Source organism: Staurois parvus, unplaced genomic scaffold (assembly GCF_062004578.1).
Source record: "Staurois parvus isolate SC_StPar_1 unplaced genomic scaffold, SC_StPar_1.0 ptg000030l, whole genome shotgun sequence".
In the NCBI taxonomy this organism is placed as follows: Eukaryota; Metazoa; Chordata; class Amphibia; order Anura; family Ranidae; genus Staurois; species Staurois parvus.
The window spans coordinates 3,099,360-3,113,053 of NW_028317826.1; the positions used below are offsets into that span (position 1 = coordinate 3,099,360).

The 13,694-nt window shown below is 42.6% G+C and overlaps 1 protein-coding gene across 1 annotated transcript; it reads left to right on the forward strand.

The window, feature by feature from the left end:
• Positions 1-714: 714 nt before the first annotated feature.
• MED30 (mediator complex subunit 30) lies at positions 715-12,015 on the forward strand. Its single transcript, XM_089659041.1, has 4 exons — positions 715-970; positions 4,198-4,356; positions 5,569-5,679; positions 11,850-12,015. Exons 1-4 carry the CDS (start codon positions 788-790, stop codon positions 11,943-11,945), a joined length of 549 nt encoding a protein of 182 aa, XP_089515167.1. The 5' UTR covers positions 715-787; the 3' UTR covers positions 11,946-12,015.
• Positions 12,016-13,694: the final 1,679 nt, after the last annotated feature.

Consider the following 13,694-nt stretch of genomic DNA (forward strand, 5'->3'; position numbering starts at 1 on the left):
TGCCCCCGTTGGGGCGATCCTTCCTCTCTATTTCTCCTGTTTACTGTTATCATTGAAAGTGAAAATAAAAGAACCAGTGTCAGAATGCCCGCCGTAGTCCCACTATAAGTCGCTGATCGCCGCCATTGCTAGTATATAAGAAAAAAAAAAAATTCCAGTATATATAACGCCATTTGTATAACTTTCACGTAAACCAATTAATTTAGACGTATTTGGATTTTTTTTAGCAAATACATGCAGCAGAATATATTTTGGCTTAAATTTATGAGGACATTTTATTTTTCATTTTTTTTTTACTGTATTTGCTTTATAGCAAAAAAGTCAAAAATGTTGGGTGTTTTTTTCAAAATTGTTGGTCTTTTTTTGTTTATAACGCAAAAAATAAAAAAGGCAGAGGTGATCAAATACCACAGAAAGAAAGTTCTATTTGTGGGGGAGAAAATGACATAAATGTCATTTATGTACAGCATTGCATGACCGCGTAATTGTCAGTTAAACTAATGCAGCACCGTATCGCAAAAATATGGCCTGGTCAAGAAGGGGGGCAAATCCTCTGGAGGGCAAGTGGATTACATTGACTGAATTGTAAACATCTAACACTCTTCCTATCCATTGTTGTTCTTTTGTATGAATAGACATAAAGTTGTTGATGGAAAAAAAAGACTCTGTCATGCTGTGGTTGGCAGGATTCGGCGCAGACAACAGCGGTGCGTGTTTCTCCATCGCCATCTTGCGGAGGGCACCGGGAATAGTATCCGGCGTTGTGTACTGTCGGGCCCGGTTCGGTATGTCCACTCCTCCGCTCTCCGGAGGGGCAATGGCAGGGCCTCCCGGGGGCTTCCCCGGTCCTCCACCCTCCACCGCCCCCCGGGAGGTTAACACGGCGTCCCTGTGCCGGATCGGACAGGAGACAGTGCAGGACATCGTCTTCCGCACCATGGAGATCTTCCAGCTGCTGCGAAACATGCAGGTGAGCGCTGCGCCACTGCGGGTGCCATTCACTGCTTCCAGCGGGGGACTCCTGGCCTCCTATGGACGGAGATCCTGCCATGAAAGGTCCACTTCCTGGTTTAGGGTGACAACGCTATGCTCCTGGCTCCTCATTTTGTTTCAGCGTTGTCACAGGGGCTTAGAATGAGGACAGCTGTCTGTCTGATTGTGGGGATGGGGGGAATCCACCTTGAGGAATGCTGAGCCGCCATTGCTGGAGTGCATGGAGATGGCTGCAAAGAGGAGGCAGGAGATCAGCTGCGCCGCGCCCCCATTCACACCTAGTGTAGCGGCACGTAGTTTTTTCTTCTGCATTTTTTTTTGCAGACGCACATAGGGCAGCCATGCCTGTGACAGATGCACTAAAGAATTTCCTGCAATGTTTTTTTTCCTTTTTTACATGCATTTGTGGTACGCAACATTTTGCGTTAGCTGGCTTTGTTTGGAGTGGCAGGAACGTGTGCTTGTGCGCGTTTACGTGTGAATGTGGCTCCTCCCCCAAGGTGCTGGCCTCTCCCTCCTCCATGAGCTGTAGTGGGGGATTCCATAGGAGGAACTTGCAGGGCATCCTGCACATAAAAAAGGGCGGGGATACTGTGATATCATTGGCCAATCAGCTGCAACCAGGACATCCCACACATAACAAAGGGGCGGGGATGCTTGTGATGGCATTGGCCAATCAGCTGTAACCAGGGTATTTCACATGTAACAAAGGGGCGGGGATGCTTGTGACGGCATTGGCCAATCAGCTGAAACCAGGGCATCCCACACATAACAAAGGGGTGGGGATGCTTGTAACTGCGTTGACCAATCAGCTGCAACAAAGGGGCAGGAATGTTCTTGACTACATTGGCCAATCAGCATGCATCCAGGACATTCCATATGTAACAAAGGGGCTGGGATGCTTGTGACAACATTGGCCAATCAGGGCATTTCACATGTAACAAAGGGATGGGGATGCTTGTGACGACATTGACCAATCGGCTGCAACCAGGGAATTCCACGTGTAACAAAGGGGTGGGAATGCTCATAGCTACATTGACCAATCAGCTGCAACCAGGACATTCCACAAATAACAAAGGTGTGGGGATGCTTGTGATGGCGTCGGCCAATCAGCTGCAACCAGGGCATTTCACATGTAACAAAGGGGCGGGACTGCTCATGTCTTCATTGGCCAATCAGCTGCAACCAGGGCATTCCATAAATAACAAAGGGGCAGGGATGCTGGTGACTATATTGGCTAATCAGGTCATTCCACATGTAACAAAGGGGTGGGAATGCTTGTGATGACATTGACCAATCAGCTGCAACCCAGGTGTTCTGCACATAACCGAGGGGTGTGACCAGGGTATTCCACATGTGCCAAGGGGCAGGGATTCTCCTGATATCTTTGACCAATCAGTTGTGACCAGGGAATTCTGCACGTAACAAAGGGGCGGGGATGCTCATTACATCATTGACTAAATACAGCCACATTACATCAATCATGTCCAAGCATCCCTGCCCCTTTGTTACATGGTCACAGCTGATTGGGCGCTGATTTTGTGGGAGTGACATCTTTCTTCTGGGTTTGGTCTGGACCTGTGCTCCTCTCAAGTGACTCAATGTGGACAGGTGATGAGCCCGGGCATCCTCTAAACTCATCTGTAGCTGAACTTATTCCCATGTCGTTCCCGCCCAGCCCACATCTCATTGGAGTAAAAAAAAGGTGCGAGTTCCAGTAGAGGTGAAGTTAGAGGGTGCCTGAGCTCATCTCCAGTCTATAATGTGTCAGTAGAGATGATCACCCAATTGTCCGCGACCAGGGCACTCTGCATGCAAACAAGGGGAGGGATGCTTGTGACACCATTGACCAATCATCTGCAACCAGCGTATTCCGCATGTAACAAAGGGGGCAGGGATGCTTGTGACATCATTGACCTAATGTGGCCATAGTTGGTCAATGATGTCACGAGCATCCTGCTCCATTGGTACTTGGGTGAACGTGGTTGATTTGGTGTGAGTGACAGCTCACTTCCCGTTTTCCTCTCTAGTGACACCTTGTAGACTGGAGATGAGCCCGGGTGTCCTCTAAACTCATCTCTACCTCTTTTTCTCAAGTCATTTCCATCCATCCACTCCACAACTCATTATAGTAAAAAACAAGAGCAAGTTTGGCAGATGCCCTATTAGGGAATGTCTTGCTTGCGGCTGAGTTGCCAGAAGTGACCAAATCAGCATTTCTAGGCCTGCTGCCCCGGCTGTGCTGTCATGCTTTACAGCAAATGCCAATCAGCAGGTCCCAACCAATGGTTTACGGCTGGGACCTACTGATTGGCCTAGCAAGTGACAGAAGAGAGCCCTGTGTTGGTAAGCAACACAGGACTCTCTACAGACAGCAGTGATGTGCCGTTTTTAATTCCCTTTGCAAAGCATGGAGTAAAAACCAGAACATTGATTAGTAAAAGCACCAAACAGTAAACACAATTGACATTGTTGGGCACATGGTTAACCCTTAAGTGTTAACCCCTTCCCAGCCAGTGTCTTTGGTACAGTGTCAATGTATATTGTTAGCCCTGATCACAGTATTCGTGTCAGTGGCAGTTAGTCAGTTCCCACAAAGTGCCAGATTGCCTGTCACACTATCACAGTCCTGCTACAAGTCACTGATCACTGCCCTTACTAGTATAAAAAGTAAAAAAGTACTCCAATATATATATCATAGTTTCTAGATGCTATAACTTTCACGCAAACCAGTTAATATACACTTATTGGGAATTTTTTTTTTTTTTTTTTTAACAAAAGACTTAGCAGAATATATTTTGGCCTAAATTTATGAAGAAATTTGATTTTCTTAAAAAAAATTTTTGGGATGTTTTATAGCAGAAAGTGAAAAAAAGTTTTGTTTTGTTTTTTTTTTTTCTTCAAACTTTTTGGTCTTTTTTCGTTTATCTAATTATAAAAAAAAACCCAGAGGTGATCAAATTCCACCAAAATAAAGAAAAGAAATATGTGTGAAAAAAATTATATACGTTTTGTTTTGGTACAGCGTTGCATGGCAGTGCAATTGTCAGGTGAAGTAGCGCAGTGCTGAGTAGCAAAAAAAATGGCTTGGTCATGAAGGGGGTAAAACCTTCCAGAGGTCAAGTGGTTAAGCTGAGCTTCATATATCTTCTATATCCATACTTTTTTTTTATAAACTTAATTTATAATTTTTTTTTTTTTCAGCTGCCAAATGGTGTTACATATCATACAGGGACCTACCAGGACCGACTGGGGAAGTTACAAGAGCATCTGCGACAGCTTTCAATTCTGTTCCGCAAGTTGCGGTTGGTGTACGACAAATGTAATGAGAACTGCGCTGGACTGGACCCGGTTCCAATAGAGGTGAGGGACTGCTGGCACTGTAGGGAGCTCCCTGCTCTCCCACAAACCAATGCAGGCAGCTCAGCAAGAAGTCAAGTAGCGCCTGCATGGGTTCTGGGATGGTGGAGGAGGCAGTGTTTGGAGAAGGTCTATTATCTGCATTGTTTTGTTTGCCTTAACCTTGTACTGATGGACTCACATGGTGCTGCTGCAGTTTTGTAGTGTCACGACTTTTTCCATGTATTCATTCACCTAGCTTGTCCCTATCCACTAAAGCAGGGGTCTCCAAACTTTCTAAGCAAAGGGCCAGTTTACTGCCATTCAAGGTTTGTGGGGGCCGGACAGTGACCAGTTGGGAGTAGAAAATGCCCGGAACATCCGTGCCTCATCATTGGTTTTAATGGTAGAAATAGTTCCCCATATTTGGTATCCATTGGGAAGAATAGTGCTCCATTGATAGTGTCAGTAGTGGGAATAGTGCCCCAAAGGCCAGATGAAGGCACACAAAGGTCCACATTCGGCCCCCAGGCCACAGTTTGGAGACCACTGCCCTAAAGCAACAGACAACTTCTTGATCCAGGTCACACTGGGGTTTATTTACTAAAGCTGGAGAGTCCAAAATCAGACTCCCTTCTGCATAGAAACCAATCAGCTTCTAACCTCAGCTTGTTCAATGAAGCTTTGGCAATGAAACCTGGAAGCTGATTGGTTTCTATGCAGAAGGGAGTCTGATTTTGGAGACTCCAGCTTTAGTAAATAAACCCCACTGTGTCCAATCTGTGCCTCACCCTTTCCTAAATGTGGGAGTGCTAATGTGAAGAAAACAAATCTCTTCCCTCCATTCGTCTGCCTACTTTTGTCTGTGTCAGAACCAATTATTGCACCTGAACCAGTGCTAGACTAAGAGGCCCAGGGATTGTAGGATATGCCGTTCCTTCACTGGAAGTGTCAGTTCTTAGACTACAGACAGACGTCAGGCATTAACCTGTGCAGTGCCATGCAGCATGCCTCATGTTTGAACACAAACAGAAATTGCTGGCAAAGAAATGTGGAGATTTACTTGTTATAGGCTGTGCAAACAGAGCAACAAATGACACCATGAAACTACATCATCAATGCACAGTTTGAGCAAGTAGGAAGGGTCATAATGCCTTTAAGTAAGTTTCCAAATAGTATACTTGTCTTTGACTCCTGAATGGCTAGACTTAATATATTGTGTCTGTTGATTTCCAGCAACTGATCCCCTACGTGGAAGATGACTACTGGAAGAATGATGACCGTGGGCCAGCCAGTCAGCTGCGATACGCAAGTGAGGAACGAAGGGAAATCATGGAAGTCAATAAGGTATGGCAACCTTGTGCCTGTGCTACAAATTTCAGCGCTTATGATTGCTTCCTATCTAAAAAAATAAATTTATATATATATATATATATATATATATATATATATATATATATATATATATATATATTTCTCTATTAGCCTGTCAGTGGCCCCCACAGATGGCAATGGACAAGCTCTGATCAGAACAACCTGGCATTTGGGCTTACAGAGGTGAACTTTCTTATACCATACGGTTTTGGACTTGTGGGTTAGATACAGGGGCACCGGGACACAGTTCATGGTGTACTATACATAATGCAGGACTGGAGAAGCAGATACTCTGAGCCAGGGCTTTTTTGCTGAAAAAAAATAGGTGCAGGAACTCCCCCCCCCTCTTCTGAGTCACTTCTTGTCTCCACCCCCCCACCCACCTCTGAGCACCTTTTAGTAGTTCCACCCCCTACCCACCTCCCAGTACCACTCCTTTTAGAGAATACAGAGCCAAGTATCATTTTGTGGTGCTAAATAATTTCTATAGAACTTGTTAATGATAACAAGAAAAGCAGAAAAATAGATCCCCTGCAGCCAGCAGCAATAGACTCGCCCAGCAACAATAGATTCCTTCAATAACCATGGACCTCCAAAACAAAATACCACCCGAGCAACAAAAGACCCCCGACAACTACAACAGATTTCCCAGCAGCCAACATCGATAGACTGTCCAGCAGCCAGCGACAATAGACCCCTCCCTCAACAGTTGCTCGCTTCCAGCTACAATTGACCCCCATCAACAACAGATCCCCACCAGCAACAATAGACCATCACACAAAAGGAGATCCCCTTTAGTGACAATAGATCCATCCAGCAGCCAGCAACAACAGATCCTACAGCACACCCCAGTACCCCTTGCTATTACATAATTTCGGAGCTGGAGGTGCCGGAACTGCATTCCCACTGAAAAAAAGCTCTGCTCTGAACACGCCATAAGGTGTCGGTGCAACAACGTGTCTTACTATTCAGGGTTCCAGAAATAAAAGGCTGTGATCTTCTGTCTGTTCTCTCTCCCCACCCTTGGGTATGCCATAAATGAGATGGCTGTGTTCAGTGGTTACTGCTAAGGTGATGGAGTTACATCCTTTGGCAACAAATAGGGTAACATCAGCTTGAGTGTTGGGTCTCTCCTTTGTACCCCTGCGCTCGCCCCTGGTGGGGTTTCATGGTGTTTTGAATGGAGCACAGATTACAAGCACAAGAAAATTTCCTATACTGCGCTCCTGAAGAAGCAGAATTTTTTTACCCAAGATGCACGTTGAGGCAAACCTCCATTCCACCACCGAATTAGTACACCTCACAAATGTAACATATTGTAATGTGACTGAGGACCATAAACCTTGATTGACGGGTATTTAGATGGCTTATGGGTGTGGGAGGGGGTTGTGTATAAGTATTGGGGTTTGGGAGGAGATGTAAACATTACTGTGCACAGTGTAAATTTTTAAATGTTTTAATTTCATTTTAATAAAATGCATTTTTGATGTTGTATGGCATGATATATAGGTGCCCTAAAAGTACATTGTGTTTGATTATTTTGACAACTGTTTTGATTGTCAAAGAATTGAATGTGATACCCTTAAAAGGAAGGTCCACTCCTATTAATTGTTTATACATGCCAACAACTTTTTTTTTTTTTTTTTCTTTTTTTTAAGGTCCATTTTACATACTTGCTGTGCTTTAAAGCAGTGTTTCTCAACCTTTTTTCAGTCAAGTCACCCTTTAAAATTATGGACAGTCCCGAGGCACCCCATTCTAAAATGTGAAAAACGTTTCTAATAGTTTTATGTAACGCAGCAACATACACACATATAGCACACCCAACATTAGAGAGGATTTATTTTTCCAAAGCAAATAAACTTTTGCACACTGGTACTGTCTAGTATTCCAATGTTTCTCTTCTCCCTCAGTTTTTCTCCATCACTGAGCTGATGTGACCCCATTACTGATGGAGAGGGGCAAACTAGGATGCTGTGCAGGCAGCTAACATCCTCCTTATCAACTGATGATGTCATTGGTTGTCAGGATGCCGGTGGCTAGAGGGTCGTAATGGTGCACAATGACAACCTGTGACTTTGTATAAATAAAAGGCAGGCTTGTTCCACCTGCTGGCTTGTATACATTTTCTGGGAAATTTGTAGACATTTTGCTAAGGCACCACTGAAGAAACCTCAAAGCACCCTGGTTGAGAAAGGATGCTTTAAAGAGCATTATGTCACATCGCAGAAAGGTAATATTAAAGGATAAGTTCACCTTTTCCAACATATTACATGTATTCAGGGTGTAATATTTTACTGCTGCCGCTGCCCCTGCTGTGACAGCAGACCAGGGATCTTCTCGCCATGTCGGCTGCCACAATTCAAAAAAGATGCGACTCTGCCTGCCTGGCTTCGTCACTCATTCACAGTATTCTATGAATGGGAAACTAGAACAACGACAGCCTTTGTGGTTCATTGAGGCTTCCTGTCAGTATGTAACTGGCTGCTCGTACAAGGTGTTGCCAGAAAGCTTACACACAGTCTGCAAGAGCCCTGCATAGCACCCACGATCAGCAGATGCTTTAGAGGCTCCCAGTAAAAAAAAAAATAATAATTGCACATTTACCTGCAAAAAGATGCATATGTATGTATGCATTTATTTATTTATTTTTTAAAAGCTGAACTTATCCTTTAAAATGTTGCAAGGTTTCCTCTGATCTCACAAAGTTTTTATTGCAACTGTGGTGGCTGGTGTGTGTTGCGGTACAGACAGTGCTGATGAGCTGATTCTGAGGCATCACACTGTTCACTTTTTTTTTTTTTTTAATTCACTTTATTGAAATTTCACAGTGACAGTTTGTAAAGTTCTATCGGTCAGCATGCAGTGAGTGTGCTGCGCTTGGAAAAAAGTGCTGCATGCGGTCCTTTTTTTTTTTTTTTTTTTTCTCTTTTTTGTTTGTTTTTTTGTTTTTTCCCTTTCAGCGCACACAGCCCAGATGCCACCATAATGTAGTGGTATGATCTGGCCTCACCAGAAACAAGGCATTTTGCCTTGTCTTACAGTGGAGGTGCGGTGGGACTGTGCTGGAATAGCCACTCATCGCAGTCCCACCACACCTGGTCTGAAGAGACCCTTAGCCCTGGTTCACATCTGTGTGGGCCGCGATTTGCGTGGGCATGAGAGCCCATTCATTTGAATGGACTCCCGTGGCCAGGGACATGCAGGGAAGAACTCCCTGCACTACTTTGGAAATCGTAGCCCGCACCGGAACAGAGGTTCCCGAGGCTTTTTCCAGTATGGTTGCAATTTCCAGTGTGGGCGGCGTGCCATTAGAATTAATGGCTCCTGCCTTCCTCTGTGTGGGTGGTGCGGCTGCAGGCATTTGTGCGGGTCCCGGAGCAGTACCACCCGCACAGATGTGAACCGAGGCTAAGAGCTGATTCACGCATGTGCGATGCAGATTGAAGATCAGGTTTCACAGCTATTTGATACAGTACAAATTGGGGCGTGGAAGTGGGACTTTAATGATACCTTTTATATCCAAGAAACATTTTATGCATTGGACGCATTTTATATCCAAGAAATGTTTGTTCCTAGAGATGGTTATTTTTATATGTCAATTTAACCTCCTCGGCGGTATGATTCTTTCCGATTTTTTTTTTTTTTGTGCTGAAAGCGGTACCATTTTTTTGCATGGAAATATGTAGTTTTTTATTGTAGGCTGTAATTTTTAGGAATAACTCACTGAAATCTGTACGAACAAGAGTCTAGTAAACATCCCGGGTATGATAAAACTTGAAACACAAAATCATAAATTATAATTTAATAAATAATCATAAAAAATAATAATAATAAATTTAATTCAATAATATAATCAAACCAAAAACACTGAAATTTGAAATACAGAGGCAAATTCGCACATCGCTGAGCAAAGTTGCAAAATCGTTTTCAGTGTCTGATGACGAATTTCCCCACGAATCATTATCACTCAATTCTGCAAGTGGTTCTGATTTACTATCGCTGTTCTCTAGCTGGTCTAAAACCGCTTTTGACGTAAAGGGACGCTTTTTGGACGCCATGGAGTTTTCTAAGTTTCCAGGCAGAAAGAACAGTAAAAATGCAGGCAGAGCACAGAACAAAGCAGTAGGAACAAAATATATGTGAAATGCATTGAAACAGCAATGACAGCAAAAATGAAATTTTTTAAAAATTTCAAATTTGCCGCCGGTTCCGGCGCCCGTACGTCCCGACGTCACAGGGACCGGATGCCGGCATTGGCCGGAGGAGATGGCCGGGGACGCTGCAGGGGACACATCGCGGGAGCGAAGGACAAGGTAAGTGCTGCAGGGACTCCCTGAGCAACGCCGCATGGTAAGCCCGAGTTTAGCTCGGGGTTACCGCTCTTGGTACTCAAATTTTACCCCGAGCTACACTCGGGAATACCGCTAAGGAGGTTAATAAACTAATGTAATTTTGTGTCTGTGGGTATAACATATAGGTCCACTTGTGAACCCCTGTGGTATAATTAAAGTCCCACTTCCACACCCCAATGTGTACATTTGTAATCAGGATGATACCTCAGGGAGTCATATTTTCATTTAATCATTTACACCACACCTATCATACATTTATGGTAATTGATTCAGTTGTTGTTCACGCCAGATTTACATCAGGTTCAGAACAGGATTAGCTCAGGATTTTATTTTGCTCACACATACAGTATGCGGTTTAGAAACGGTTCCCATAGAAGTCCATAGCCTGTAATCCGCACCTGAAATGGACTGCACTGCTCAGAAATCGGACATGACTCTTTTTAAAACTGCACTGAATCTGCACCGCCAGTGCATCAGACAGATGTGAACAGGCACCATAGGAAGCAATGTTTATTCACATGTCATGCGGATTGTATGCGGTTCAAACCACATCCAATCCACATACAGATGCAATAACTGAAATGTTGTGAGATTGTACATGCTTAATCTCCATGTACACGGGATGTTTGGAAAACACTTCTGAATGATGGAAACTGACTGCTGGAAAACGTAGGTTAAAAGATGTCTTTTTAGCTGCATTTGCATACCGCGTTTATGACCATTTGCGTTTAGAAGTGTTTTTTAAAGATAACCTCAGGAGACCTTCCAAAATACCAAGAATGCACTGAAAAAAAGTAACAAATGAACTATTGATGTTGAGATTTGCGGTCTATTTTTTTTTTTTGTGGTGTTTATATGTGTTCCAGCTCATTTCTGTGCAGAAATTCTTGCAGCAGTGTCTAACAAATTTTCTTTCATGCGAAACCTCAAAGTGTGGTGTACCAGGTCCATTTGCGTACCGGGAAAACGCTTTGCATGCATTTTTCATGATGAAAAAAAGGCTCTGCACAGCATCTGGAAGTGGGAGAGTTAAACAAATTGTTTAAATGCGGTTAGCCGCGTTAACAAGCGTTCGGCGTTTGAAGTGCTGATAAAATCTACTCATGAACGCAAGTTTGGTGCGTTCAAAAAAACAACTAAATTCAACTGCCTATGAATGACTGTAAATAACATGGTGTACATGGACACATAGGAAAACATTAGGGAGAGTTCAGGGGCTGCTGAAAAAAATGCAGAAAAGCTCCTAAATGTGAGTTTATCAGCTGCAGTGTACATTGAGCCTAGTATGTACATTTCTCTGTATGTCCAGTCAAAATCTTCCATGTTAGTGCTTAAAGTACACTTTAAAGTCACTCAGCCCCCCACGCTTTTATGGTGGTACTTCTGTTTTTGTTTTTAATTATTATCATGCATTAAAGTGAAATTCCAGGTTAGAACTAAGCTCCTAAATCTGCTCCCACCCTCCTATCACCTATAATTCCTACCCAGTAGAAGGAAGCTGCCGACATCAGATGCCCCATAGTAAGTCTATGGGTGTCTTCACCGCCTGGGCATTCCAGTTGTTGGCGCTTTCTCCTCTCCCCTAAAGCTGGCCAATGGAGAGATAATGTGACCGGACTGGAGCACTCTGAGAATAGGTAAGTATAAGCATCTTCCTTCTTCTGGGTAGTTGGTATAGGTGTTAGAAGGTTGGTGAGAGAAGTTTTAAGCTTAGGTAGTTCTAGGCTTGAATATCACTTTAGGTTCTTCTAGACTAGTGATTGACTCCATGTTTTCTCTTTCTTGCAGAAATTAAAACAAAAGAATCAACAGTTGAAGCAAATCATGGATCAGTTACGGAATCTTATCTGGGATATAAATGCAATGCTTGCAATGAGAAACTAATCTTATCGTGATTATATATTTTTGTTACTTTTTTTTTTTCATTTTGTGTAATAAATACTGTTTCATATGAGTTGTGGTTGGAGTAATGTGTTGTAAAATAGTGTGTATATTTTATACCTGATTAAAAAAAGTAACATTTCCTGGGAATGATCTACAGTCAATGTCTTTTTAATTCCCAAGGCCGCTGTTGGCTTTCTTAGATGACAGATATGGTTTGAGCCTTTTTTTTTCTCCTTTTTCACAGTCCACTTGTGTAAAAGGGATTTTTATAGTTACCTTTTAGATTGTTAACCTCCAAGATTCTGGTTGTCCTATTGTCTCTCACTGTAAGCCCATGTCCCTAGCTTGGATCATGTTTAGGTTGTTGGTGTGCTATTAGATTGAGCCACAGTTTTCCTGGAAACGCATAGCTCTTTCATCTGCCTCCTACCTCTCAGTTGCTTGGGCATCTGCTGGGATGTATGCTTGCCATGGTGATTATGTTTCTTTCATGTGATCTTTCACAGACCTAAAAGTAACCAATGTGTTGCCGAGAAGTTACTTTGTGAACCAAAAGGCTAAGCCATCACCACTATATAAAATAGTGGTGGTGAACTGGAAAATTATAGTGGGTTTCAAGTGTGGCCCCAAGCACCTCCAGAAGGCAACGCAATAGCAGCATATTTCTGCACCTGAACACCCAAAAAGTTTGGTCCTGCTGCATTTTTTGCGTATCGCAATGTATACTGAATTTGTCCGGAGTACAATAACTCCCAGCATTGTTGTCAGCATATCCAATACTAAACCCCAGCTCTGGTGTCAATGGACTCAATAATACCGCCCCCCCCCACATTGATGTCAGTGGATGCAATATTAACATTGGTATCAGTGTGCATAATAGCCCCCAGCACTGGTGTCAGTGAGAGCAATAATAGCCCCCAGCACTGGTGTCAGTTCTAGTAACCACCAGGGTGGATTTGATTTAAATCAAACTGATTTATATCACGATTTAAATCACTAGTCAGTAAGGCTTGATTTAAATCCTAGTTTTCTACATAAAGACTAATTCTTGCTGGTATAACTTTAATATGCAAGTAGATGAAGATTTTTAGAATAACAACTTTTCATATTAGTTTTTTATCCCCAGTTTAATAGGTTAATCATTCATATTTGGACAACTTTTCTGTTGTACTTAGGAAGGAGAAAAATAATCATTACCTTAATAATAACAATTTAAATAGATTTATTCAACTGAAACAATAAGTTTCCAGCATATGTTATTTGCTTTAACATCCATGTTTGTTAACTAATTTGGCTAAACAAAATATATATATTTTAAGAAACTTAGACTGTCAGCCCCTTCCTCCTCACACTTAGTTTCACTTTCTTCTTGTGCAGATCTATTCCACTCCAAACAATCAGAAAAATATTGTTTCTATTCTTTTCACTGAACTTCTTGAAACTTAGCGCTGAAGGGGTTGATTCTGTATTCATAGGTTTGTAGAAGTTAGGATTGAGGTCTTTTTCTTAACTCTGTTCATGTTATAACATTTTTGCTGTGAAGAAGAGGCATGTGATCTCCGCTCAGTCAAATTCAGTTTTGAGAACTGCAAAAGTAAACCGAGCATCTGTGATATCTTGTAGGCAGAGAAACTGCCCAATAATCTTACACAAACCTCTGGAAGAGCATGACATTGTGAATGGATTCATGGAATTTATTTACCAAAAAAATTAAACCTATACAGCCTTATTCTACATAATTAAAAAACT